The 25,920-nt window shown below is 53.2% G+C and overlaps 8 protein-coding genes across 8 annotated transcripts; 5 read left to right on the top strand and 3 right to left on the bottom strand.

Annotated features, from left to right (window-relative positions):
* Window positions 1-331: 331 nt before the first annotated feature.
* POSPLADRAFT_1052522 (hypothetical protein) lies at window positions 332-2,226 on the top strand (the record flags this gene model as incomplete). Its single annotated transcript, XM_024480277.1, has 4 exons — window positions 332-364; window positions 414-1,625; window positions 1,677-2,057; window positions 2,113-2,226. 4 exons carry the CDS (start codon window positions 332-334, stop codon window positions 2,224-2,226), a joined length of 1,740 nt encoding a protein of 579 aa, XP_024342651.1.
* Window positions 2,227-3,811: 1,585 nt separating this feature from the next.
* Window positions 3,812-7,693, bottom strand: POSPLADRAFT_1177330 (hypothetical protein; the record flags this gene model as incomplete). Its single annotated transcript, XM_024488491.1, has 10 exons — window positions 3,812-3,999; window positions 4,054-4,171; window positions 4,229-4,875; window positions 4,926-5,020; window positions 5,074-5,349; window positions 5,407-5,500; window positions 5,563-5,641; window positions 5,701-6,428; window positions 6,488-7,481; window positions 7,538-7,693. The coding sequence occupies 10 exons, from the start codon at window positions 7,691-7,693 to the stop codon at window positions 3,842-3,844; spliced, it is 3,345 nt and encodes a 1,114-aa protein (XP_024342650.1). The 3' UTR covers window positions 3,812-3,841.
* Window positions 7,694-8,444: 751 nt separating this feature from the next.
* POSPLADRAFT_1052520 (hypothetical protein) lies at window positions 8,445-10,188 on the top strand (the record flags this gene model as incomplete). The annotated part of the gene is made up of 2 exons (XM_024480276.1): window positions 8,445-9,794; window positions 9,865-10,188. The coding sequence occupies 2 exons, from the start codon at window positions 8,445-8,447 to the stop codon at window positions 10,186-10,188; spliced, it is 1,674 nt and encodes a 557-aa protein (XP_024342649.1).
* A 2,167-nt stretch (window positions 10,189-12,355) lies between these two features.
* Window positions 12,356-13,681, top strand: POSPLADRAFT_1072800 (hypothetical protein; the record flags this gene model as incomplete). Its single annotated transcript, XM_024482551.1, has 4 exons — window positions 12,356-12,699; window positions 12,757-12,937; window positions 12,996-13,072; window positions 13,129-13,681. The coding sequence occupies 4 exons, from the start codon at window positions 12,356-12,358 to the stop codon at window positions 13,352-13,354; spliced, it is 828 nt and encodes a 275-aa protein (XP_024342648.1). The 3' UTR covers window positions 13,355-13,681.
* A 72-nt stretch (window positions 13,682-13,753) lies between these two features.
* Window positions 13,754-16,713, bottom strand: POSPLADRAFT_1177326 (hypothetical protein; the record flags this gene model as incomplete). Its single annotated transcript, XM_024488490.1, has 14 exons — window positions 13,754-13,860; window positions 13,914-14,125; window positions 14,192-14,473; window positions 14,523-14,632; window positions 14,684-14,787; window positions 14,843-15,213; window positions 15,265-15,344; window positions 15,400-15,651; window positions 15,701-15,810; window positions 15,875-15,941; window positions 15,996-16,176; window positions 16,233-16,298; window positions 16,360-16,377; window positions 16,442-16,713. 14 exons carry the CDS (start codon window positions 16,711-16,713, stop codon window positions 13,754-13,756), a joined length of 2,232 nt encoding a protein of 743 aa, XP_024342647.1.
* Window positions 16,714-19,490: 2,777 nt separating this feature from the next.
* On the top strand, window positions 19,491-20,048 carry POSPLADRAFT_1043442 (hypothetical protein; the record flags this gene model as incomplete). Its single annotated transcript, XM_024478312.1, has 3 exons — window positions 19,491-19,715; window positions 19,772-19,845; window positions 19,961-20,048. 3 exons carry the CDS (start codon window positions 19,491-19,493, stop codon window positions 20,046-20,048), a joined length of 387 nt encoding a protein of 128 aa, XP_024342646.1.
* Window positions 20,049-20,746: 698 nt separating this feature from the next.
* On the bottom strand, window positions 20,747-21,816 carry POSPLADRAFT_1043441 (hypothetical protein; the record flags this gene model as incomplete). The annotated part of the gene is made up of 4 exons (XM_024478311.1): window positions 20,747-20,838; window positions 20,878-21,544; window positions 21,604-21,739; window positions 21,797-21,816. 4 exons carry the CDS (start codon window positions 21,814-21,816, stop codon window positions 20,747-20,749), a joined length of 915 nt encoding a protein of 304 aa, XP_024342645.1.
* Window positions 21,817-24,009: 2,193 nt separating this feature from the next.
* Window positions 24,010-25,753, top strand: POSPLADRAFT_1043440 (hypothetical protein; the record flags this gene model as incomplete). Its single annotated transcript, XM_024478310.1, has 4 exons — window positions 24,010-24,157; window positions 24,264-24,374; window positions 24,702-24,881; window positions 24,948-25,753. 4 exons carry the CDS (start codon window positions 24,010-24,012, stop codon window positions 25,751-25,753), a joined length of 1,245 nt encoding a protein of 414 aa, XP_024342644.1.
* Window positions 25,754-25,920: the final 167 nt, after the last annotated feature.

The raw sequence follows: 25,920 nt of genomic DNA, 5'->3' as shown, positions 1-25,920 counted from the left end.
CATTTGAGTTATCTGCTGCCACAGTTGGACTCGGCGGGATGTACCGCACATTTTGGTGTGCTACATGTCCTGAAAAGACATGTATACACTATCCTTCGAGAGCCTCAAAGTCAGGCTCGCGTGAATTTCGCATTCCGCAGCCGGACTACCCGATGATCGCATCAAGGCACGAGCCTCGATGCCGAGGTGCTCTGCGTAGGGCATTCAAGGAGGGATATAATTGATTAGGGCCAATGATTAGGTCCGTTGTGTAGGCGCTAGCCCATAGAAGCTGTGCACTTATGTAACGACGGCTACCAACACAACGACAATTTCTTCATGCATTGACAGTATGGCCGGCCAACATCAGCTGTCATCTCCGCAGGTATGTAACCATTCGCACAAAGGGCGAGACGATGACACTGAGTTTACAGACGGAGATGCGTTCGGCTATAACACTGCTAGATCTTGACGACGACGTCTTGATCCATGCCGTATCCGATCTCTCAACGAACGATGCGCTCAATTTCTCACTCGTCGCGCGAAGGGTCCACCTGATCGCAAAGCACCAGGCGCTTTCGTGCGTGACCATGAAGTCAATCAAATGCGTCTCCCGCATCTGCACGTACATGCTCGCCGACGTACCCGGTCGCCTCAAGTGGATCCGCAGGCTCTCAGTATCGGTCTTGCCTCCCCGTCCATTGCCACTTCGTGTCCAGTCCAAACGTCCTGATTATGTTCGGAACGTCCAAGAAGCCACCGCATCCATGCATCTCCTTGTGTTGCTCGTGCGACATGCTACTGCGCTTAAGTATCTCCATCTAAAATTCGTTGATCAGGTCCTAGCATTCCAGCCTACCCTCATTGATGTCTTATCTTCCCTTACAAATGTGGCGGAGCTAGAACTCCTCCATGCCTGTGGAGCAGAGACATTCAAGTTACTGGATAGACTCCAATGCCGCCCGCGTGGCCTCTTCTTGCAGATTGGTCCGGAAATAATTGACAAAGACGCTTTATTCTCTCACATCGGTAAATGGCAGCAGTTACAGACGTTGAGACTGGTTGGGTCGAACATTATACAAGATCAACGCGACAGCGACACGGATCTTACGAAGTGTTTCATGAGCGACTTACCCCATTCATGGCCCGACGTCACCAATCTCTCTCTGGCACGATGCGAAATTGCGCTTCCCGCAATACTTCGCGCCTTCCCCAATCTCCACGTTCTGACGATCATGGAATGGTCAAGGGGTCCGTGTTTCTCAAACCCTAGTCGACCAGTATATCTGAGCCAAACACGCGAACATGGTCTCGAATTCGTCGAGGGCAGCGCACACTTCTTTCAGAACTGGCCGTCTGCGCGTCCTGTGTATCACATCCTTATCCAATCCGTACTTGCAATCCCTATTATCTGGGACGCGGTCGGTCCTACACGCTGCGGCGATCCGGACATCCCAATCCTGCTACAGATGGTGTGCCGTGCCAAGCCCGTTGTGCTCACCTTACGTGCCATGGCGTTCAAATCGTTGCAGTCCACGTTTTGGGCGGGTATGGCAGCTGAAGCGACGAGATTGCGCTGTCTCGAGGTCGAAATATGTCTATTCAGGGAAACCGAAGGGCTTACTACCCTATTTCTACAGTGGATGGTAAGCACGCTCTGCAAAATTTAATTTTCTTCTTTGGCTTATATAGCCTAGCAAACCGTCCCCGCTACTCTCTCAAATGTGTCGTCTCTATCCTATGTCCAGGTCTGCATCAACGATCAAATCTCAAGCTCTATGCGGAGCGATATCGTTTCAGACTTCGACGGAAGTCAAGCAACCGCGGAGGCAATGGCGTATGCTCTGGTCGGTCATATTCCGTCTCTTGAATACGTCTCAATAGTATTCGGGCGGATGCCACTCGACTGGTCCTCGACCCTATACATCGAACCGTTCCACGGCCTGCTATGGACGTGGAAAGTAAACAATATCAGTGGAGAGCGAACGTTGCTCCCCATCTCTGCGACCCTTGCATCGATAATCAAGGAGCGCTTGAAATCCCCAGCTGGAATGGGGCATGGACACCTGGAGGAAATGGTCGGTCGACTCATTTCTTATACGTTGGCAAACTGTTGATATTCTGTGTGCGTAGTTCAAAGAGAACTCGAGCACTAGTAGAAACGATGTTTCCAGTACACATTCATTCGCCATCCCAGACTCGGAGGTTATCCGTGTACCTGCTGATCCCTCCTTTAAGGGCACATGATTCTGGCGTGTATGGTTACCTTTGGTACCTGGTTCTAGTCATCAACTTGCCTTCGATTCATTTGACCTCTATCATTCTGTTATCAGAGTCGGTGGCATTCTGTATGCAAGAGTAGTACCTCGTGGCCTTAACAGAAGGCCTGAGCGCATTGGAACTACAGCAACGGTACGCATCCCCTATTGTGAGAACACTGCGCTCGATGGCTTTGACAACTTGATGTGAGGCACAGTATTGCCGTCTTTTGCAATGCTTGCACAGGGCTGATCTTGACATACATGGCAGTCTGAGCCCCTATATTGCTAGTAGTATGCGACTGTGCGTCTGTGATATCAAGGTTTTCGAGAGATACCACCGCTCTCCACTGGGCGGCCGCTAGATCCATTCAGCGTTTTGGTTCTACGCGAGGCTGAGTATCATACTTCACTACGCCGAAGGGATGCAATATTACATATACAGCGACTATATTGTGCAAGCTAGCTGCTAACGGGACTCGAATCATCTGCGTGGCACATTCCCAATTGCGTGTTCTTCTGAGCTATATTCTAGCCAGTAACATGAGGCATGTTCGGCAAGTATACGGCCTAAATCATTTGCAAGCTTCAGACCGCATTCATCAAATTTGTGCTTCTCTGCGGTCTCTCGCGTGGCGCAACCTTACCTAGCATTCGATTGAACGGTGACCCCCTGAACACTCGCCGCAGACCTTGACAACCTCGACCATCTTGAATTCTACTTTAATATCACAGCTCATTCGGTGTTTTGTCACCGCAGGATTCTGGAAGATTCGCGCTGTAGATTCGAGTGTTCGGCTGGCGCTTGATGCTGTCTTTCAAGTGAGGCCTGACCAATGTGCTTGTGTATTAGTTAAGGTCAGTTAGATCACATGAAGTCTGTGGTATTGTTTTTCACTCTGGGCTCTGTCAGATGCTGCATGACAGTTCCAGCAAGTATGCTCTCGCCAAGTGCTCGCCGTGCATTGCGCCATACGGTAATGCGGATTGCAGACATAGTTGTGTTCAAACAGTCATTGGACCCTAATGTAAGCCCTTGTGTCGACCCATGACACTTGCGTTTGTATTTCATCGCCATTGTGTCTCAGCGTGGCTGCGCTGGAATGATGAGGAGTATAACATCGACCTTCTGGAGTGCGTTGCCACGAGACTCTATTGCCTCGAGGTTGAGTTGTGTCTTCAACATGATCAAATGCCTGTCTGCCATATTTCTACATTGTGGGTGAGTAAAGACCAGAAGTCTTGTAGGTTCCTCAGGCCTCTCGTATCATTGATGGTTAGGTCAGCATACCCTTACTCGGCGTAGATCGTTGGCGTACGTACCTCACGCGATTGTCCCTTACCGGCATAGCTGCGTCCATAAGAAAATGCAGAGCATTCAGCAATTTCCGTGGTTCAGAAGTTCTTTTTGCGTTTTCGCGTTTGTCCTGGACAACGTCTCCAATTTCGCCACTTCTTCGGATGATTATATTGACCGCTAGGTGTCTCACTTACAAGCTTTAGGCCGTATCAAGGATTGATGCTGAACTAGAAGGACGGTAGGCGCACGGCACGCCGAGACATGTAGCTATTATACTGATATGCATGTTCATCGCCAAAGAAATCTAACAAAACTCATCGGCACATCGGCACTCGCAGCCTGCAACTGGGCATGTCCCATGTGAGCGGCGTCCATCCTCTCCGTAGAACCACTGCAAGATATGTGACGCATGTCCCCCATGACGACATGTCTGACAAAAAACAAGCGCCTCGTCAATGGTGTCTGGAGGACATCAAGGTCAGTACATGATGGTTCCGCTTTAACCTATGTCATTACCTTCAGTATGTGAGCTAACTGTGGTAGAAACTCTCGTAGGGTCCTGTACGATGCTCAGTGTCATCAAGCACACGACGCAACGAGGCAAAGGGCGACCACAATGTGGGCAAGCTGTCGGCTGGCGGCCAGTATAAGTTCGTGAGCGTCAGATGATTACGCGGAGGATGAGGCCTACCCGTAGCGCCGTATTTTCCGTATATGGTGGATCCATCGGCTTGTTGCAGTAATTGCAGCGAAGTAAAATCTGACGGGGAGCCCATTCAAAGGGAGCCATCTCTGTGCTTTGAACGGCGTCTTGGAGGAGCACACCACGGTCGATATCTAACTGACATCGATAATGGAACAATTTCCAACCGTCCAATAGGTCGCGATATGCGTCCAGCCACCGCTGATGGCGTATGTCGTGCGTTAGAGTGGGCGACAGGGATGACACGATAGCTGCGGTTTGAACGTCTCCCGTAGAGTCTACATAGGCCTGTAGAACATCCATACCAGATGCAGTTATGCCAGTCACAATGAGCCCTTCAATATCGCCGTCATGCGAAAAGCGGTCTGTGACGCGGTGCAGGTATGATGACAAGTCTTTGTCATCCAAGAACTGGAAGGCGATTGCAAGCCGTTCACGAAGCGGCAATGCCTCTTCCTGGAGAACCTCTGACCAGTCACCAGCGGTCAGGTATGTCAGCATGGCGCGGAGATATGGGTCCTGCATGCGGATAATGAGACGTTCACAATGCTCGGCGAGCTCATGGTTCCGCGGGGAGGTACTATTTGACGGAGCCAATGCGGCAAGCATACCCGACATCATGTGCAATGATTCGTCTGGTAGTCCATTAGCTAATATGACCGATCAGACACAGAAACAGACACACTGTTGCTCCGCATGAGAAGTTCTACGCCACGCTTAGGCTGGCCAGTAAACACAAGCCAGCATGCAGCCTGTGAATATCTATGCTCCTTCTCCCATCTGTAAGCGTCTTGTAAATTGGGCAGAGAATGGGTTATAGAGTAGTGCCATACCGTTTGAGCGCGTTTTTCAAATCGTTCTCAGCTAGACTCCACCCGCACAACTTCAGTGCAAGCTGTCTCTGGGGCAGCCTGGCCGTTGTAGCCGCTGGTTTCCAAGATCCGGGATCGATCCCGTTTCGTACATTGATCTCATTCAATGCAGTCAAGAAGTCATCGGATGCACCAGTAGCGTGTGCTCTTCGACGGCTGCTTCGCCGCGAAGGCTGCATAGACGTCAGGTCAACTGGGAGCGGCGACAAGGCCTGAATGGGAGTGTTCGGCATTATACTACGCTTTGCAACGCGAGGTGTAGTATGAGTAGACCCGGAGGTATGCGGATTTGACGATTGGAAGCCTTCCCAGATGCCTAGAATTCCTTGGCAGGCGAAATTGTAACCATCTATACGAGAGGATGGATCCGACAGTACTCGCTGAGAGTCTGCAGAGCAACAAACGGCGTCAGTTGATCAGAAGCTGTATCGATCGGAGAGAAACCCGTACGGTCTATCCAGCGCCAGAACTCCGCTAAGGGGTAGTCATCTGTCGACATACGACTCACAACCAACGCGTTGTGCAACGGCTGAAATCATCCTTATGAGCCTGGGTTGTTATCGTCGCAAGGCGTCAGAAACAACATACATTCATGAGGCCGTACCCGTGCACGACTCGTCGTCTCATTGTCATTGAGATATCGGCTTCCACGAGGAGTTGAAGACTCTGGTCTGTTGAAGTGGCTTTTACGGCTGACGTCTCTCGACCATGGCGCGAATAAAGACGCCTGTGTTTCTGGTGTCCTCCGTTGAGAGATAGTGCGTCAAGATTTCTCCTGTTATTCTGAATCACAGAACTCTTGGGATTCCCGCGCTTTGGCATTGCGGAGTGTTCAAATTGAAGATTCCGCAGCGCCGCCGGGCTGAACGTCCTGCTCCTTCCCGGCCTGGAGGCAGCTAGATTTGCCAACGATCGGGCGGGGAGCGCAGGAAACCCGTCATCATCACCACGGCCAAAGAGTGGGGCCGGACTCCTCTCAGAGCGGGCAGAACGTCCACGCGCGACAGACGCCTCCCTTGAGTGGCGTCTGTCTAGCGAATGCGCCTTTGATCCAGGGAGGGACTGTAGCATCGGGATCTCCCATGGTTGTCGCGGGGGTTCTTCTTCGTGGAAGCCGGGGAAGATTCTATATGAAGGCCCAAGCGCTACGGCCAGTTCACCGCGGGCGCTCCAAGGCGTGGACTTGGGTGCGTCATGTACGGCGTACAGCTCAAGGTCTCCGTTCTTGTCGACGACCATTATGTTTGATGTAAGCGGATGTGTCTCCGCGCTGGGAACAAGTGCGAAAGAAGCAAGTTGGGCAGTAAAGTTCTTCGCTGTGTGCGGTAGCTCTACATAAGCAGGCGCATGTATTCGAGTATATACAAATACTCACTCTTCCGTGTGTCCGATAATACGAGGTTGTATGGGACAACAGTTTCTCCGGGAGCTGGCACGTGTGATTGGCTAGAGTTGACGCTCGTACCAGACCAGGGAAGGATGGAGTCTGCCCACGATCGAGTCGCCTTGCCAGACTGAGAGGAATCCCGCGACCTCGTCCTCTCTGAAGAGGTCACTTCGACTATTTCGGACTGTTGCAAGTCCCAGAACCGCACATAAGAAGCATCCTTCTCTAGAATGGCCAATACGCCTCGTCGGGTGTTGGAGAACTCCATCTTGGTGATGGCCGCGCCGGCTCGTACACGAGCACCATCTGCACCCGCGTCCTTCTCTGTGAAAGTAAGGAGTGGCTGGGTGAGCCGGCGAGCGTCCCATATGGTCGCCACGCCATCGTCGAAGCAGCCAAGCCGGTGTGGCACGAATGGGTCGGTTGCGATACCGTGAACTTTGGCCGCCACGCTGAGATGATTACTTGAGGGATTACGCAAGTCGAAGAGACGAAGCCACCGATGCGATAGTGCGGAAACCAATGAAGTTGGAGACGATGGAAGGAAGGCAATAGATGACACAGATTCTGCGGGAGCGTACACTTGCAGGATGCGCTGGTCTGTGCGAGGAGGGATTTCGCCTCGTGGTATGTGTATTTGGGAGCTCGAACGCGGAGGATTTACAGGGGCGGTCACTTGCACTGTAGGGTCTGTGGGATGCTGCAAGAGGTGGGACCTTGCTGCGTGTATATCCCAAATGCATAAGCTGGGGTCTCTGACCTTGTCAAGTCCGACGGCGAGATAGTTAGGTTCGACATCAGAGAAAGCAAGCGCATTGCAAGGTCGTGAATTTCGCACGGGTAATGTGACAGTAGGACCACTTGAGAGCACTTGGTCGCGAGAAGACTTTGTCGCCTCTAGCCGCATGAGATCCACTTTTCCACTACTGGTTCCAACGGCCACCAGGTCGTCAATAAGTGGGTCCGGGGACCAAGCAAAGCACTGCAGGACAACTATGGGTGCGTCATTCAGCTAATGCGTATGCTACATGCAGTCACCTTCATCAGTGGTAAGTCAGTCTGTGCGGTGACTTGCTTAATTTCCGAAGACTCTGGCAGCCATTCATACAAAGTTATTTGAGATCCCCCTCCGACAGCAAATCTGTTGTCGTGGCGGGGATGCCATGACAGACGTTTCTCGCTTTGCGAAACCATATTCCTAGTCAGTAATAGGGTTTCTGTCGGTTATTTCGAGGCCTGCTTCCGCCGCGAAGTATGTATGTAATCACTTCACAATGGCTCCCCCTAAGTCAAGTCCAGGCTTTAGCGTATGTAAATGTAGTAGAAATCTGTATGCAGACGAAACATACGACTGGCTCGGGTTGGTTAGGGCTTGTCACCTATGGTGTCGGAGCTGCTGTGATGCAATCCATGGGCAGTCCCGCTCAGACTTTTGTCCCGGAGTACAGTTCTTGCTAGTGGTCACCAGTCAACGAACGATTCCAAGCAAACCTTCTAGGCGCCGAAATTAGATTACGTCATTCAGGATGGGCGTCAGCTTCCTACCTTGATATTTGTATTTATTGCTCAAAGTCGCCTCGCGGGGAAGTTTCTATGGCAAATAAGATTAATATTGTCGCGGTTTTTGTCGCTATCGCTAGCTCTAACGCCAAATATCAAACAAGCGACGTTTTCCTACTCATCATCAGGCGGTGATATGTAGTTAGTTCTCAGCCTCCTCAGGTGAAGGAAAGGCGTCTCTTTGCGCAGGGTGGCGATAAGATATACCTCCTTGGTGAGTGAATGCGCCTCAAGCTTGCTTTGTTCGCAGCCAACAGCTCCTACTGGTAGCACTTGTGTCAGTTTTCTCAGTTCCCATCGCTTTCAGCCCTAGATCTCATTACTACTTGAATTTGGCAGGACCACACGCTCTTCAGACGTCGCTAAATGCGCAAGTCGAGACACCATGAGCATCGCGTCTGTTGACAATGACGTCCTGGCATGCATCCTGGCGTTCGTCTCCCCTCGAGATGCGTTGCAGCTTGCACCAACGTGCCGTGCGCTTTACCCACATGCTATCGCACGTCTGCTCTCTGAGATCGACTTTTCTGGGAAAGCTCTGCCGCCCGTGCGTGAACATCAATTCCCTCATACCTCGACTTGGGATGACGAATTCGACTTCGTGGACGAGTCCGACCCGGAGCTTGTGAACGAGGACGACCTGTACTGGCGCCCAGAATGGCAAGACCCACCGCGACAGCATAATGCGGCTCTGGATCGCCTGGATCGCCTTAAACCCCAACCTGGATGCCTCCGAGTTGATCCCAACCGAGTCACGGCTTTCTGTCGATTTGTGCTTGGTGACGTTGCCCAACGCGCCCCGTGCATAAAGGTGCTCAGGCTCTCGGGACTAGCATTTCTGCAAGTCACCGTTGCAGAAGATGACCCCGATGGTGCTATCGGCAACCGAATACTGCGTGCTTTGCACAACAATGTCTTCAACTATGTCTTCAAGGACGAAAATGTGGAGTTTCAGCGCGACTACTCCTCCGCAGTCCTCTTCGCCGATGTCTTGCGGCACGCTACGGGGGTCAAAAACCTGTACTTGCGTGACGTAGATGAGGTTCTTGAAGGTCAGCCGAGCTTGGCGGATGCCTTTGCTGACTTGCCTCACGTCGAGGTGGTTATGCTGGACCAAGGTCCCGGGCTTCCGCCTATACAGATGATGTCCAGAATGACCTCGTCGCCTCGAGAGCTTGAAGTTCGTGATTGGTACGGTAAACCCACCTATGCCGTCCATGAGTCATTGATCGCCTCCCTCACATTGGCCAAATTCACCTGCAACCTGCGCACATTGCGTATTCATGCGTACGGTAAACCATGGCCTGTCGACATATTCAAGAATGTCCAAATTCCCTCCATACGAACTGTGACACCACCAACATCCCTCAATGACATCGACAGCCTGGCTCATGCATTCCCCGGTGCTTGCTTATTCCAATTAAGCTACACTAGCATTGCGACAATATTCCCCGTCCAGGACAGTTGCCAGTTCGATCATGTTATCATGGATCACAGCCTCAGGCTTATGGACGTCTCTTTTTCTCGGCGAATACGTCGGCTCGACCTCCATCATATGGATTCCTCAAATCTTCCCTTACATTTGCAGCTTCTGGAGTCCGCAGCACCGGCTGTGCTGCTCGTCAACGAGGCGAAGCACGTTTCGTTGACTCCTTCGCAGATTGACAGTCTCGTGCGCACAATATCATCACTCAGATTCCTGCAACTAAACAGTAGTTTCTTACCGACCGCACTGGTGAGTCTGACATACTCCACGAACTTGATGTCTCGTTTGCCAATACTCATCGTAGCTGTCTTCGATATAGGCTGGCTTTTTTGACTTGATACATCATCTTCCCCTCATTGGCCTCTCGATCGTCCTCTCCTCTACACGCCCAGTCATGCGTGATCCTGAGCGCCGCGAGATTGTTCTCGTAGCCGCGAGGTGTATTCCAACTTTGCGGTACATGGAATTCGGGATCGGGTGCCGACGCATACGCCACAAGTATCAGCTCTGGGACCGGCACCGTAGTCTTCGGCCCGTCTGGCACGAGATCATCCGCTCGGAAAACGAGCCAGAGCTTCGCCAACTTTCGAAGGAGGAGGGATATGGTATTTACAGGGAGATGCTCAAGCTAGACCGCGACTGAGCGTGTGTTTCGTCACGCTGGTTGAACGCTGTCTGCTCATACTCTTGCATACGTTGCCTAGGTCCGGAGAACTGTGAAAGTACTCCGCTCTCTCAAGCGGCCGCTTGTACTGTGCGTATTGAGGTACCTGGAAGTTCGGAGACATCTCATTGAAAGTTCATCGTGACCTTTATGATCATTTCGCGATACGGTATTTCACCGCATTCCATTTCAGCCATCTGTGTATGCAACACTGCAAATCTGTACAGTAGCCTATGTACTAGTCAAATTTCATGGTCGATATTACCACTGTAATTTTGATACTGATTGAACGTTAGCAACCCGCGATGTATACAGATACCCTAGGGAGAGGTTGCGTTGAAGACATCGGCGAGCGCCTAACGTTTCTGGTTCGGTGAAGAGCCTGCGCAACGCGGCTGCGACCATGACCAGAGTTGGCCTACTCAGGTCTCTAAGGCCAACACAGCATATTTTTTCTTCCAAATATTGGACCACATGATAGTCAGATATCATCATGCTCGTCGTCGCTCTCAACGATTGTCATGTTTATCACTCTGCAGGATGCACTCCAACTTGCAACAACACGTCGCGCTTTCCACCCGGTAGGGGCTGCAATTGCTCCACGATTAACGGAACCAAATCAGACGAATTGGACACGACAATGTTCACACCATGCCTAGTTCCCGAGTACAAGGCCTGCAAAGATCTTAGAGACATTCGACGCAACCCTGGATCTCTCAAGGTTGATCCTATACGGTTCGTTGCTTTCTGCTGCTTCGTGATTGATGACATTGCTTGCCCCGTGCCATGCATTAAAGTGCTCAGACGCTCTGGGCTGGCATTTTCGCAGATCTTAGCAACAGGAGATGGTTCAAGTTCGGACGGCTCCGTCGCTAATCGGATCCCGCGGTCGGCCCACAGCTACATGCCTGCTTTGGAGGACGTAAAATATGCGCATGATTGCTCGTCTGTGCTGCTCTGAATCTACCCGGATATCTCATGATATGCTACAGAATTCGAAGAGCTGTGTATCCTTCAGACGTGGATAACGTCCTTGAGGCTTTTCCGATGCCTTGGCCAGCCTGTCTAGCGTCGAGATGGTCATCCTGAAGAATGTATCCGGACTGCTCAACACCAAGATTCCCTCTAGGATGGCGCCTTCCTAATTGGCCAACCTGCAATGTCCGGAGGGCTCCCGAAAACCCCGGCTCTGCCGGTCGATGCCCGGAGCATGTCCGTGTGCCGGAGTTCGAGTTTTGCCCACAGCGTAAGGGATTTGTGTCGGAAGATCGCATGGAAACACTGTTCGGAGCAAACTCCAGCTCAGCTTCAGTGCTCGTATGTGGGTAGGTCTGAATTTTTGCAGGCTGTGTCAAAGTTTGATGATGTTGATAAGGTTCCCCATGATTATGTACCTTCTACGGCACAAACCTCGATATATAAAGTGGCGCCTAGGGCTACACATGAGCGACGAAGGTCTGAGAACTCTGTGTGTTCCTGTCGCCATTGAGCTGACGCGTCCGCCCGGTCTCCTCGCTGTTTGCAGTTTTGTCCCCTGTGCACGTATTAGCCTACCGGATGTCTAAGTCACATAAACGTGTTCATCGACCACATCGCAGTGCCGGCTGTAACCGCTTTACACAGCATCACACTCAATGTGACCTACACAACAAGGCCTTGAGATAAATAGCTCAGCGTCCGTCTTTTCCCTCCTCTTTCACCTTCATTACCCATCACACCATTCCAAGCCACCCTATACCTAACGTCTCCTTGTACGTTGGACCGGTACTAGACTTCTAGGCAACACTGATACAATCTTGCTTTTACAGGTACCCCATACTCTATCCCACTTGCGATCGCTCGACATGGGCAAGCCAAACCCTCCGATACGCCACTCCATAAGGAGTGACCGTGCTCGAAGACCAGGTGCGTAGAGTGCTGTATTCTGAAGATGATAATCACCCGAAGTGATCGAGCTCTGCGTCGGCGATCTGCATGAAATCGGCATAAATGTGCTTGTGTATAGACGTTTATGCTGCTTTCAGTCTCCGGGAATCTGCTGGACGCGTGGAGTTGCTCGTTATCCAGATAGAGCTCTATCTATTCTATGTCTCACTTGCTATATAAGTGTCGTTGCACATATACTCATCCATTCATCTCATCAGACATGACTGGCTCGATGCAACTCACCGGTCCACCCGCCACGCTTTCTCCTCGGTACGCCGACTCGACGTCGAAGCGTCGATGCGCGATTGCAGCCAGCATGAAGCAGTATCTGTTCGCGACGGTCGCGCATGCATTTCAGGCCATGCAGACAATGCTGTTCTGGTTTTACTTCTACGTTGTCCTTCTGTGCCTCGCCAGATTCCACGAGCCTCCATTCGAACGACTGTGCATGCTAGTGGAACGCCGCGGCCCTACGATAGACTTGGAGAAGGAATGGGGCGAGCTCCTGGCATACCAGAGACAACGGCGGGAGTTGGAGCAATTCTTCGGCACCGCCATGCTCGCGTGCGTCATATTCGACTGCTTAACCCTCTTTTACTTACTGATCCCTTCCCTATGCAGTGCAGCCCCGGCGCTCCTTCTTGTAGCCTTTGGAGCATCATCGACCCCTGTCCATGCGGCAATACCTACCCTCGGGATCATCTGCATATTATGCTCCGCAGTAGGTCTTGGCTTCAGTGCGTTCTACAAGTCACGTCTGGAGCATGTCGAGCGTGAGAAGCGTGGGAGTGCTTGGCTCATGGTAAGTCATGACTGGCCGTATGGTACGCATTCCTGACCACTCAAATTGTCTTGTACAGGATGGTATCTCTACTGCATCATCGAGATGGAGCTGCCTCCCTATGCTCCTCGCTCCTCCCCTCGCATGGATAGCTTGGTACGCTCGAGACTATGCTTTGCTAAAAGCTTAGTACTAACTCAGATTCTCTGCAGGGCTGTCTTTGCGCTCCTCGGCCTGCTTTTATCGTTCTTCTGGACACCAGTTGGAGCTGCCCATGCACCCGAGAGAGCTACCGGCTGGGACGTTGGTGGATCTCTCGGACCCTCTCTCGCCGGTACTACCGTTATAGCAATTGGCATAACGCACCTTATCGTAGTGGTGCCCCGATTCCGACGCATAGGGCACAGGCAACCTCTACCGTCTGATGTTGCCGTCTGAATCGATGGACTGTGAGATTCCCCCTAATCCCAACGTCAGTTGGTTCATAAGTCTGCTTCTCCTTGCAGTTCTACGACGTAACGTTCTTCCTTCTTCGAATTGCTGAACTTTTTACGATGAATGCACTGTAAACTCCTGATTGATCATACATACATCTCCAAACATCTCTTGATACTACTACATACCTCCGAAATTCCATCTTATCGTTCCAACATACAGCTACGGATCGCTGCTATCGTCATCACCTGTCCCGCATGTCTCAGCCATCCTTTTACGCATACAACAGCACTCCATTACTCGTGAACCTGCAATACAAGAGATTGCTACTACAGCATGCTTGATATTACACTACATCTACATATTGATCCAGACAAATACAGAAGCTACGGACCCGATACACTAGTACTCCGCAAGCGGAATTATCTTACCCGTGTTATAGTACGAGGGCATCCTCTTCCGACGCCCGAGCAGCTCCACGTCCCCGCTGTCGAAGAACGAGTATCCATCTGCACGCACCGATGAGCTATCCAATATAAAGTCAGGCCGGCGAGCCACTCACACATGGTATCCCCGTCCTCGTATCCGTGCCCCTGGCCATTGATCGGCCGCCCCGTCTTCGAGTCTCGCAGCACGCCGGAGTGGTCGACAAATGGCTCCGCCCGCGGGTTGGCGGAGAGGTGCAGCTGCACGAGGATGCGCTGCACGTCGAGGAGGTAGCCCTCGAGGGTATCCAGGAAGCGGCGCGTCTGCAAATGCTTCGATGACGCGCACCTGGCCATCATGAACACAGCGTCAGCCTCTCGTCGCGCCGCGCAGAGCCCGTTGTCCGGCACTTACACAGAGATCCCATCGTCCTTGATAATGTACCCAATCCCGTATCCATCCGCGGCCACGGGTCCAAAGCCGAACAGCCGCAATGCGGGGTTCCCACAGTTAGATGTGGACAAGATGGACGTGCTGAGCGTCCGCCATCCCGGGTCGGTGAAGATTGCTGGGAGCGGTGGCTTGTCGTCGCTGGTGCTGGACGTGACGCTGCCCCCGGGGGACGGCGGGGCATCTTCTGCCTCGCGGTTCGCCTCGCGTTCGCGCTGAATCAGACAGTATATCGCGTACAGATGCCTACACGCGGTGATGAGTTGTCGTCGGTGGTGATGCAACCTCAGCGTACCTATCCTGTCCCAGGCCTTGACTGCACTCCTTGGTCAGCTTGACGTGGCCCTGGCACGCGGTCCGGAGTGCCGCGACCTTCTGCGACGTCGACGCCTCGGAGAAGAACGTCTGCAGGCGAATGTCAGCATCTACTAATATTGCTCACAGCGAAGTACGCACCTTCACAAAATTCACTGTATATGGCTGGACGGTACGTATGGCCTCCGTTCTCCCATGCAGAAAGTGCTTGGTCATTGCGGGTTCATACGTGCATTCGATCCTCCCTGTTCGACACCCCTCGTCAATCGGTGTTCTGCTCTGAACAATCAAACCGCGTACCATACAGCCCATAGTACGCCGCCTGGAACGCCATCTGCACGAACGCATCCGGGCTGAAGCCATGGCTCGTGATGAAGTTTTTCCCGTACCCCTTGAACTCGAGCGCCTGGCAGTCGTTCTGGCAGATCAAGTCGCTCAAGTGCGTCTCCGCGAAGCGGATCGCCGCGCGCAGCTCAGGGAAGAGCGTCAACTCGAGCTTCTTCGGCGCCGTGTCGATCACGTAGCTCGGCGGAGCAGGGAGTGCCGCGCCGCGCGGGGGCTTGTACGACTTCGCGTGCGGTGAGAGCGGTGCGTGGAAGAGCGTCGGGGCGGACGGGTTGATCGAGCGAGCGAGGAGCATAAGGCCCTCCGTGAAGATATCCGCGGCAAAGCTGAAGATAATGCTCAGGATGGAGTGCATTGAACTGAACGGCGAGACGTACCGAAGGACTGTGTGCCCGTCCACGCCCGTGTGCTCGAAGTTGATGCCTGCCGCGCCATCAGCGCATACAATGATTTGCAGCTGCAATGAAGACCCGGTTTAACAAGACACAATGTACCTTCATCGAGATATTCACCTTATCGTACCACCTATTCGTGCATGTCCCAACCTGCACGCCGCCCTGTAGTTTGTACGTTCCGCACAGGAAGTTGTTACACAGCTCCGCAAGGTTGTCGGGCGTCGCGTCGTCCAGACAGACGACGAAGAGTGCATTGTCGATGATCTGCAGACACTGCTCGTTGTTGTGATTCCGGGCGAGCGCCCCGCGCAGGCTCGACCACACCTTGCGGTTCTCGGTGGAGAGCACGCCGATCGAATTGCGCGCGACCTGGCGAGAAGGTTACAACCTGAGACGCGAACGATATCAATGTACACACCTCTTGCACGGGCACTTCGTTCGCGTCACTGACGACGGCTTGTAAGTTCCGGAGTATCTCACGTTCTGTCAAGACCGGCCGGTTGTCCGCGTCGAGGACGTCGAACCAATCTACAGACAGGTCCGCAGATGGTCAGAACACCAGTTTCCCGAGACATACAGTGAGCCTACGCACAGAACTGCCCGCGTCGAAGGACAACAATGTGCCTCGATTCTGAATGTATCTCCATGCGGCATCCCCTCTGCACACGAGTGAGATGAGACAGTCAACATCAGCCAGTAAATGTAGTGCATACCTCTGTGGGTACGCGCGCTGTCCCGAACAGCCGCGTGTACTGGTCCATGTCGAGGAGTGTTCCCCGCACGGAGTCAGGCTCTAGGATACCAGCACGAAGATCATGTATGAAACCGAGGGAAGAGACTATGAGAGACGCTGCGCGGGGTAACTGGGCGCCTCGATCGGGTGTGGGATCGTTCCTGCAGACACGATTAAGTGAGAGCCTGCGACAAGATGAGAGCAACGAAACACGCACTCGAGGACGAAGAACGGATTGAGAGCGAGAACGACGGGGTCCGAGTGGGACAAGTACGACTCGTACCTGTGGGAGTAGGAGCATCAGTCTAGAGCACGCGCTTGAGAAGTCGAGCGGCGGCCCGTACCAGAATTCTTCAATATAACTGCACAGTCTCGGTATCCCCGTCAGCAACCTGTATATATAGCGATCTTTCGACCGCCACGCACCTCGCCTTGTCCTCCGCGTACCCCTTCAGCTGTTCCTGCCATTTGGCGCCGTCGTGGTGCAGAAACTCCTCCACTGCCCGGCGCGTGCGCTCGTGCTCCTTCGCGTCCTGCAGCCCCTCCAGTGCTGTGAGATAACGCCGACATGTGTCTTCTAGTGACGGTATTGGGAGGCGGGGCAGCTCGTGCTGGCGCGCGAATGTCCTGGAGCCAGGCGGATCTGCCTCGAACTTGGTGGCTGGAGGGTGGGCGTGAACGGGGTTGAAGACAACCATGGGTGAGTCAATAGGCTTACAGAGCTTGGACCTATGATGCGCTGACATGGGAGAGCGTTATATACCGGGACACGGAGGGCTGCGCCCTGTAGCAGAACAAGACACGGGGCCATCCTGAGCAAGGCTAGCGGGGTGCGGGGTACATCAAACTGTCTGATCAGGGGCGCCTGACCCCGCACTAATCTCTTTCCCCCACACGGCGCTCCCCGCCTCTCTTGTCCGCTATAAACGCAGCGCCAACTCTGGCCTATCCTTACGACATGCCTCTAGGTTCTGAACCGTGGCGGAAAAGCACCAGACAAACCAATCACATCCATGACATGCTGAAATATTGCTGTCAACGTCCTTAAAGCAGCACACCCGAGGACAGCCTACAGGGTGCCACTACGGAATGGAAGGGACAGCGTAGGCTATAGCCACTACCGGATACCGGTCTTCCTCAATCGGACATTCTCGGACTACTTGATTCCCTTTCTTTGAGACGGTACCCTGATGTCCACGGGTTGAACGTTGAGATGCACCCATCCGAGGTCAAACGCGGTTATGGGTCCTCGCCGGTGCCGGCATGAAGGACATCGGGCCACAACACTTCTGTGAAGGTGTAAACGCATGGCGAAACACGAAGCAGGAGCCCGCCACACGGCAAACACAATTTATATTGAGTCAAGTTGGTACTAGATTTAGGTTAGGTCTGGGTGTATTTATACACCAAGACTTAACCTAAATGCAATACCAACCTTTATAATAAAATGTTGATGCTGTGGTCACTCGGTGAGTTTGCTTCCGCCACACTGTCCAATCACAGTTTCCGCTATCCAATCATATCTGATACCCCGACGTTTGTCAAGACCGATGAGCCGGGGATTGAACACAATGCGACAAAATATTTGGCTGGATCAAGGACAGGCTAGAGAGGCATGTATTTTGATATACACGCGAAACACAGTTCGATCTATCTGCAGAACCGAAATGCAGTGGCAAAACGCTACATGTTTACTCATCTCAGATCGATCGTCGAGCGGGCCCGTAATCAAAGTCGCCATGCATCGCGCACATGATACAGTTGCAATTCGTGTTCATCGAATCAACGGAGCCCCGCAGACCATGAACGAGTCTCGCCGACTCCGAGCTCCTCCGTGTGGTCCATCCGGGAATCTCGTATCCCGTCCAACCGATTCAAAGCATTCCTGCCCAGCAAATCTCTCATGTACTCGTCATGATCTTCCAACTCCGAGTACCCGAGCCTTCGTCTCATCTCGTAGCTGACATTCATAACTCGCTGACATATTGGATCCATCATAGGCGGGTGTTGTACCAGCTATAGATCCGTGTGGCCTCTGATACACGTCGCGGCCGGTAGCCACACTCTCATCACTGGTCGTCCACGCATCCCGCGCAGTCCTCGCGCTCGCCCGACGGCGGGACTCCGCAGGGAGAGCGACATCACGGCAAAGCCCACGAACCAGAGCGCTGGGTAACAGCAGAATGAATACCGTCAGCACGCACAAATTCTCATCGGCGCCTCGGCTCGCCGAAGGTGGATATTACTGCGCTCAGCCGCTGGTATCACACAAGCTGATGCAGATGCCTGAGGCACAGTGCTCGTTCCAGGTCGCCGGCGAGGCGTAGAGAGAACGCGCAGTTTTCTGCTACCCGTCACTAGCGAGTGGTCCGTTGTCGTGTTGGACGCTGTCTCCATCCCGCATCTTTCTTCTAGATATGCTCGCGCGCAGTGCCATACGGACGGGGTCTCCCAGGCGTCAAGCTCAACCATACCGGCACCGTCTTCATGTTATTCAGTGAAGTTTTACTTAGGAACCTCTCGACTGTCTGCTGCCACTCTGTGACCTCGGATAGGCATCGTACGCGGCCTCTCTGCCAATTCTGCAAACTTTGGGTTTATCACCCAACCGCCTGCTCGCTGACGAGAGCTACCTCAATAATCAGAACCCGACATCAAAGGGGCAGGGTCGAATGTATCACCGGCCAGACTAATTAGCCCTGAAGACGTGATGTGCAACTAGTCTTCGGGCCATAATCCGCGGTCGACTCAAGTCTGCCGATCTCCATTCGTTGGTATGCATCAAACGACAACTTAGCTAATACATGTGCAGACGCCATCAATGTCTCGAGCGAAGAGCGCGGTCAGCGCTGCGTTGGAAGCCTGACTAAGGGTACAGAGTAGCGATGACAATCCCTTCCGTCTGTTCTAAGCTCCCAACGCCTCTATGTTTGGTAAATGTTGCTGACTCCCGTGTAGCTTACAGAACCGTCTGAATGTTGTGCACCCTGTGCAACTGCGCGCCCCTCGATGCTCTTGGCTTTGAGATTCTGACCCGCTTTGGTGACGACGATCACAGCTCGGTTATACCGTTCCTTTATACACAGCCTCCATGATTGAGGAACCTTTGATGAGACAGGGCTCGACCTGCCAGGCGCTGGAAATCGAGGATTTGCATCCGCGAACTGAGCATGTGGGTGTCCGCACTCGCGCAGGTCTCGAGCGACATTGTGATGCAACCTCAGGCGCCAAGCAGGCAAACACGAGATCTGACATGTCTCAGCTCCTTAGCGAGCAGCGCCCATCAATTGACGCGCTCATGAAGCGACGATCACGGACATTGTAGAGCAACTGGGCACAGTGGACTCTACATTCCGAGCGCTCGCATCCTCATTGTATAAATTGAAGAGGAAGTCGCAAGGTGAGCAGCAGCAGCACCTTCGCCTACCAGCTTTACTTTAACATCGTCCTATCCACAGTTCGAACTTTACTCGCCATGCGTACCTTCCAGGTCCTCCTTCTCTTCCTTAGCACGCTGGCCGCGACCGTTCTGGCGGACTCATATGCTCGTGAGGAACGCATGGTCGCCCGGGATGTCTGGGACAACGACGCGCTGTTTGCGCGCGATGAAGACGCGCTCTATGCCCACGACGACGAACTGTACGCGCGCGATCTCGAGGAGTACAAGGACCACCCTCTGGTCCGCGAGATTGTCAATGTCGTATGTCGTCTCTCTTGTATGTCCCGTAGCTGTATGTCTTAGCAATGTCTGTACAGGTGGCCCGAGCGAGGGGCAACAGGGTCACGTCGTGCTACAACCGTGGTGTACATCTCACCGTGGAATTCGGAAAGTGAGTAGTCAATCGTGTGACGAATGTCGGAGTTGGGCTTACCTACTCACTATTCGATCAGCTGCCATCCGGCCAACTCCCTCGGCTTTGCCTCCTCCCATAACTGCAACGGCAGGTACTACTATTGTGTCAACCAGAGCGGGCATGGATTCTGCGAGAGGACGAGGAACCTCCAGGTTGAGAACGGTGAATGTTTCAACTGAGTGGGGGTGGGAAAGAGGCGGCGAGTGTGTGGGTGTTAGCTGGAAGCTATTTGCGCGGATTCGCTTAATCCTACATTCTGTCTGTCGTTCCTCCTAGGCTATGTGGAGAATTATTTATGATGGCCCATATTCTGTGAGAATTTGGGAATCTGAGAACAATTGTGATACATGGTACTCACCAGAAAGTATGAGGGGCTTATCGGCGAGATACGTACTCTTCCGGATTTTTTCTATTGAAGCGAAGAGCAATGGATGTAGAAGAACAATTTCACGAACTCACGAGGGCGAGATTCGTTGGTTGGCTATGATCGCAGCTTAATGGTACGCAAGCACTTTACCTGTTTTGTGTAAACCATGATTAGTTGATGTTATTTACCTTTGTGAGATCACTCACCTACCCTCTTTCGAGTCGTTGAACGCCCCGGTATCCGACGAACTCGATTGATACTGGTAGGACTAACCTTTGTGTGCTGATAATCAGGTTCAGTTCAGACTGATCGGGACATACATGCAAGGTTAGCTATTGCATTGTCATTAAGAAACAAACGATCTGTTGGTGGGCATTTGTGGAAGTTCCTCGTCTTTTTCTGTGGCAGGGACACGCTTCCAACGTCCTTCAAGTCGTTGCCCACTTTCCCTTCCACCGCTTCGGCCACAAGCTCCGACAATGTAACAGCTGCTTCACTACTCTTACATCTTCACTCCCACTCCCAGTTCGCCACTAATCGAGCGACCACCGGTTCGCTGATATCGCGCCAACCACCCGATGCGAGCGGTGGAGACAAGCGGTCTAGCGTCGTGACTTCGAAACGGTCACCTGCCCACGCACCGCGATGCAGGTCGCCGTCGTAGCGCATCGCTATCGAATCATCCCACGACCAGCATATCAAGGATAACAGAACGTTCCCGAGGCCTATGGACCGGGGCGGTAACGGTCCGTCCGGTGTCTCGTTTGAGTGAGCCGCTATCGAGTCTTCCCGGACGTACTCCTGCTTCGTCAAATTGCACAACACCCAGTAATGCACCTTCGCTTTGCCAAGGTAGTGACAATTCGGCTCCTCGTTGGAGATGCTCAAGTAAAACTTAAGTTCTCGCTTTGGGAGGCAGCTCCATACATCGTAAGGTGGTAACCAGTATGCCTTTGGAGAGTACGCGACTTCCTGATAGGTCTCGGTGATCAACCCGTAAATGTCTAGCTGCTTGTCCTGAAGTTCCTGCAGCTCGGTTTCAGACAAGAGCCCTTCTGGAAGATCGTCATCCCTTGCGTAGTCGCCAAGGCAGATTATACGATCGCCCTTCCACCGTTGCTGACATAGGCAGATGAGTTCGTACATCCGCTGGTGGCCAAATGGTTCAAGCAGGGGGGTTGCAAGAGTCAGAAACAGCGCATCTTGGAAGCTTGTGATATTGTCGAAAATGAAATGTAATATCTCTCCTGGCAGGTCCAGACGACCGAGTGCCTTTCCGGTTTCCATTGTACGGACATATGGCTTATGCTGAAAACAAAGCATTCATGAGTGAAGTCAACAGAGGTAAAACCTGAGCATGGGCTAACCTTCGCTAGTACGGAGTCGGGCGCAGGGTGAGGGAATGGCGTTAGGATGTATTCAATCAATGTCTCAAAGTCGTTGTAGAAGAATTCGCCAAGTTTTCCCCACACGCCAAATGTCTCCCGCTTGTCCAGGTTTGCTCTGAAAAAGAAGTGAGAGTTAGAAATAGCGTGCGTAGGCGTAAAGGTGACAACGCACAACTTCCAGTATTGACCCATTCTGAACGGCTGTGGCTTGGAAGGTGCGTGACTTTCGAGGTTGCGGGTTCACTAGCTTCGATGAAATAGTACTAGTGATTATAGTCCAAGATGATGGAGCTCCCGTTGTTGAGTGGAAGCACCGCGGGGTTGCCAGTGGCCACGGATCGACTTACGTAAGCGCATCACACGTTTGTGGTAAGATCGGTGTTTTTGCGTTGGGTAAATTGCGTTTGCTGTGGGAGGGAGTTGCTCAAGTCCCTTGAACTGCCCTCCACATCGGAATCTTTAGTCTCCAATAATTGAGAGCGCATATTTAGTTCTTTGGACGCCTCCACGCGACGAGAATAGTTCGTCGATGAGAGCAAGCGAGTACCTAACAGAGTGAAAATTAGAACGAGCTTCAGTCGAGGTCAGGAAGACTTGAACTACTTTATCAATGATACACCCAACAGAATAGGAACCTTTAAGGCTAATCAGTATGAGCGTGGCTCGTAGCATGAGCAGGTAGACTCACGAGCTTCAGTCAAAGTCAGGACGACAAGTAGAGCTCGAGTCACTTCCGCCTACGACAATCACCCTGAATGAATAACGACCGTCGGGAATACGAATGGAATTAGGGGCCCCACTGGCAGGGGCGCGTGTACGTTGCGCGCTGATCCCGACGCGATAGCGCGACGTCATGCTTGCGCGACCGCACTACTTTAGATGTCTATTCGCCCAACACATATGTAAACGAGTATAGCAGATGGGATCGTCTCGCTCTTGTAGCTGGGAGTGACCGTCAGCGAAACTCCGTTAGGCATGTTGTGCAGGTGTATTTGCAAGACTCCATGCTCGTCTCACCGCTTATACTTAGGCATTGTCGCATCAGGGTCTGCATCCTTCACACCCTCGAAAGAGTCGTCCTCGCGGCTTCGTGCCGGCAAAAGGATCGCTTATCCTCTCACATTCACGAACTTATCAGCTGTCAAAGTCATCACTCAGATCACATTGGAAACAAGCGAGAAGCAGAGAGTCGGGAAACCCGTAGATATGTTTTGTCATGAATCTACAAAAGTATGTTTTAAGACCGGGGCTGGAGGCACCCCTCGTAGTAGTAAATCAATCACCTGCGATGTACGTACCGCGTGTAATTGTCCTTCACTTCAGACATCACTACGCCCGTGGACAATCGCGCTCGCCGGCCCAGTAACAGTTGCGCTCAGAGTCCATTCCTTCTCAATCGGCGTCACAGGTAGAGCACAGTATATATCTATATGCTCATACACGTAACGAAAGTGACATATTTGAAGTGAGAACGAGGTCATGATGTTCTGCAAGATTGATCGATTTTACAGAACACCATAACCCACAGGAAGCGGCGTCTTTGAACACACCCACTGAGATCCGGGGTGCGTCTGAGGAGCAGCTTTTACGAATCTTTACAGCAGCGACGCGTACTACAGTACGCGTCGTTGACGCGCGCCCGAGAGTTTCAGTGACGTACACATCTATTGCAATAAGCGCGAATGCGGTGCCCCGTCAAAAGGCTCACAGCCTGCATTGAAAGGTGTTTATCATGGCTCCGCGGGCATGCGAACACCCCGCATATACGTATAGCAAGACACCTGCTGGCGCGCGCATAAGTCTCCAGATCACGTCGCCGAGATACAGCATTGTAGCGATGAACCAGAGTACGTGGGATTCACAACCGGACTATGATGAATAGCGCTGTATGTACCCGCAAAGCATCAGGGGCCTTGCACGACCGCCGATTCACGGGAACACGTTTGGACTGTTGCACATACCCGATTTTGCTCATCTGTCCTCCTAGAAAGCATTTTCAAATTGAGACTGTCAAATTTTAAAACTGATAACGGGTCCTGAACATGTCAATCACCTGTTGCATCTGTTCGACCACGCATTGATTCAGATGAGGGAGACGAGGCATAACCTCCGATGGAGACGCGAAACCAGCTCGTGGCACACGAGAGCTCGAGGAAACCGTGGAACGCGTTGTCCAGCTTCGATAGCCATCCGGAGCTCGAAGTTTCCCATAGATCTGTAACCTTGAGATCCGACCTGTGTCTATGATGGGGAGGTCTGTGTCCGCCCTTGCCAGTACTGTAACAAGCGGAAGTTAATACGACAGACTTGTTGTCGCTATCAGACTGATGCTGGCATTACTCCCCGGGGTTGTTTATCCGGCGACGGAAGCAGTTTAGGGTTACGATGGCGCCGACATATCAGGATGAGGAAATGAACTCGTCCGGACTTTGCTACGAAGGTGTCCCCGTGAAATGCGCACGCCTAGAGTGTAGAGCCGATTCCAGGACTCGAGACGGGCAACATCAGCCTGTTGAGCGGATCAAAAGTCAACGTGCGTGCGCTGGCAACAGATGCCCATTCAGACATTCAGACATTTTGAAACAGTCCCGCGGCGACGTGCCTGTCGGGAATCACCCTCTGGATGATCTACTTTTCAGGGGAAGCCTGCGCTTCTGCTGCGACGAGACCGTCCTTCCTCCTTTCTGCTCTCCAATGTCTAGCTTCTGAGCGTGGCGAGAGTAGCTGGCCTCCTCGATGCGATATGCTGTGCGCCTTGTCGTGCTTCTTCTGCTAGTCTCCGTCGCCTGCGGTGCAGCTGCACGTCCCGTACGATCGTGATCTTCGGAGCACAGGGATCGGCTCGACTGACATCTTGCTGCTCCTCCCACCAGATACACTGTTTCGCTGGCAATCTCGCAGAGGTGAGTGTGCAGACCGTGGTGCCGTGCGCTCGGTCCTGAGGGTGGCGACAGTCATGGCCGAGACAGGAAGAGTTGTCGCGACAGACGACCATCCCGGGGCAGTGCGGATCGTGTAGGTTGCCCTCACCTCATCTCCTAGCCAGCGTCCGCATCATACCCACTCAAACTTCACAGGGTTGCCCTCCGACCCGTGGGGGGCGCGCCCTCATCCAAAGCTTGCCCGACCATGGCCAAGGCCGCCTATCCGGGCCGTCGTTGCATTCCTTATAAGAATGCGTCTCCCTGCCCGTGTCGTCTCTGGTACCGACGGTAAAGAATCTCAGTCTGGAGATCTTGCAGCTTCCCCGCCACGCGGTATGTCTGACCGCCTTTCCTCTGCCAATCATGTCTGACCCATTCACATCATCCTGCAACGTATAGGCTGGACGACCATGGAGATTGCGACCCCAATTATGGTCGGGTTCTTTGTCGCCGCCATTGCCGCTACCGTCTTTGTGTACTACCGACATCGCCTACGGCACCCACCCTCGATCCATCGCCCCGCCCCCGTCACCGTCTCTTGTTGGGACCGGTTCCGCCTCCGTATGCCCGGCTGGGTCTTCGGCGTGCTTCCGGGCACGCACGCCGTCCGCCCTGGTAACACTCACAAGCCCTCCACCTGGAGCATCGATGACGCCGACAACATACCTCTGCACGCCCCCCAGGCGTCATCGTCTACCTCCTCGTCCGGTTCCGGCCCTGGCTCCGGCTCGGGGTCGCTCTCCCGCTCCGGTTTCGCTTCGGTTCCGCAATTCGAGCCCGGCGGCGGCCCTCCAGATGAGTTCCATCCACAATTTGACGACGACGATGCGGAGGCAGAGCCTGCCCACCGCGCGGTGTACGGCGCGCCCCTGCACGCGCATGAGCGCAACTACTCGAGCGCGTCGCTCCTCCCGCACGTCGACATCTCGTTCCCCCGCGCGGCCGCGGTCTTGGGGCGCTTCACAGACGGGGCGCGCATCGGCAAGAGCCCGAGCTACCGCGCAGGGCCCGTCCTCCAGTGCCCGCCGCACGACGGCTTCAAGATCGACGGCGTGGACTCGCCGACGCGCCCGCACGCGGAGTATGCGCGCGAGGCGCAGCCCCCTGGGACGCCGCCAAGGGGCACGGACGAGCGCAGCGTGCTGCTCATCTCGCGCGTGCCCGGGCAGGACTTCGTCATCGAGGAGTCCGAGATTGGTGCCTGACGGAACTTCGCCCTACCAACAGTCAGAGCACGGGCCAGAATATAGCTCGTCGCGCATTTTCACGTATCTCCCTGCTGGACGAACCCATCTCTGATGCATTGCTCGCGTTTCATTGTTTCAGTCCCTCGACCTCGCCCCCGCCAATCCGCCTCCTGCTCGCGTACCTT

This window comes from Postia placenta, assembly GCF_002117355.1.
Source record: "Postia placenta MAD-698-R-SB12 unplaced genomic scaffold POSPLAscaffold_2, whole genome shotgun sequence".
Taxonomy (NCBI): domain Eukaryota; kingdom Fungi; phylum Basidiomycota; class Agaricomycetes; order Polyporales; family Adustoporiaceae; genus Rhodonia; species Rhodonia placenta.
The sequence above is the reverse complement of the archived record's forward strand: the minus strand, read 5'-3'. Positions and strand labels throughout refer to the sequence as shown.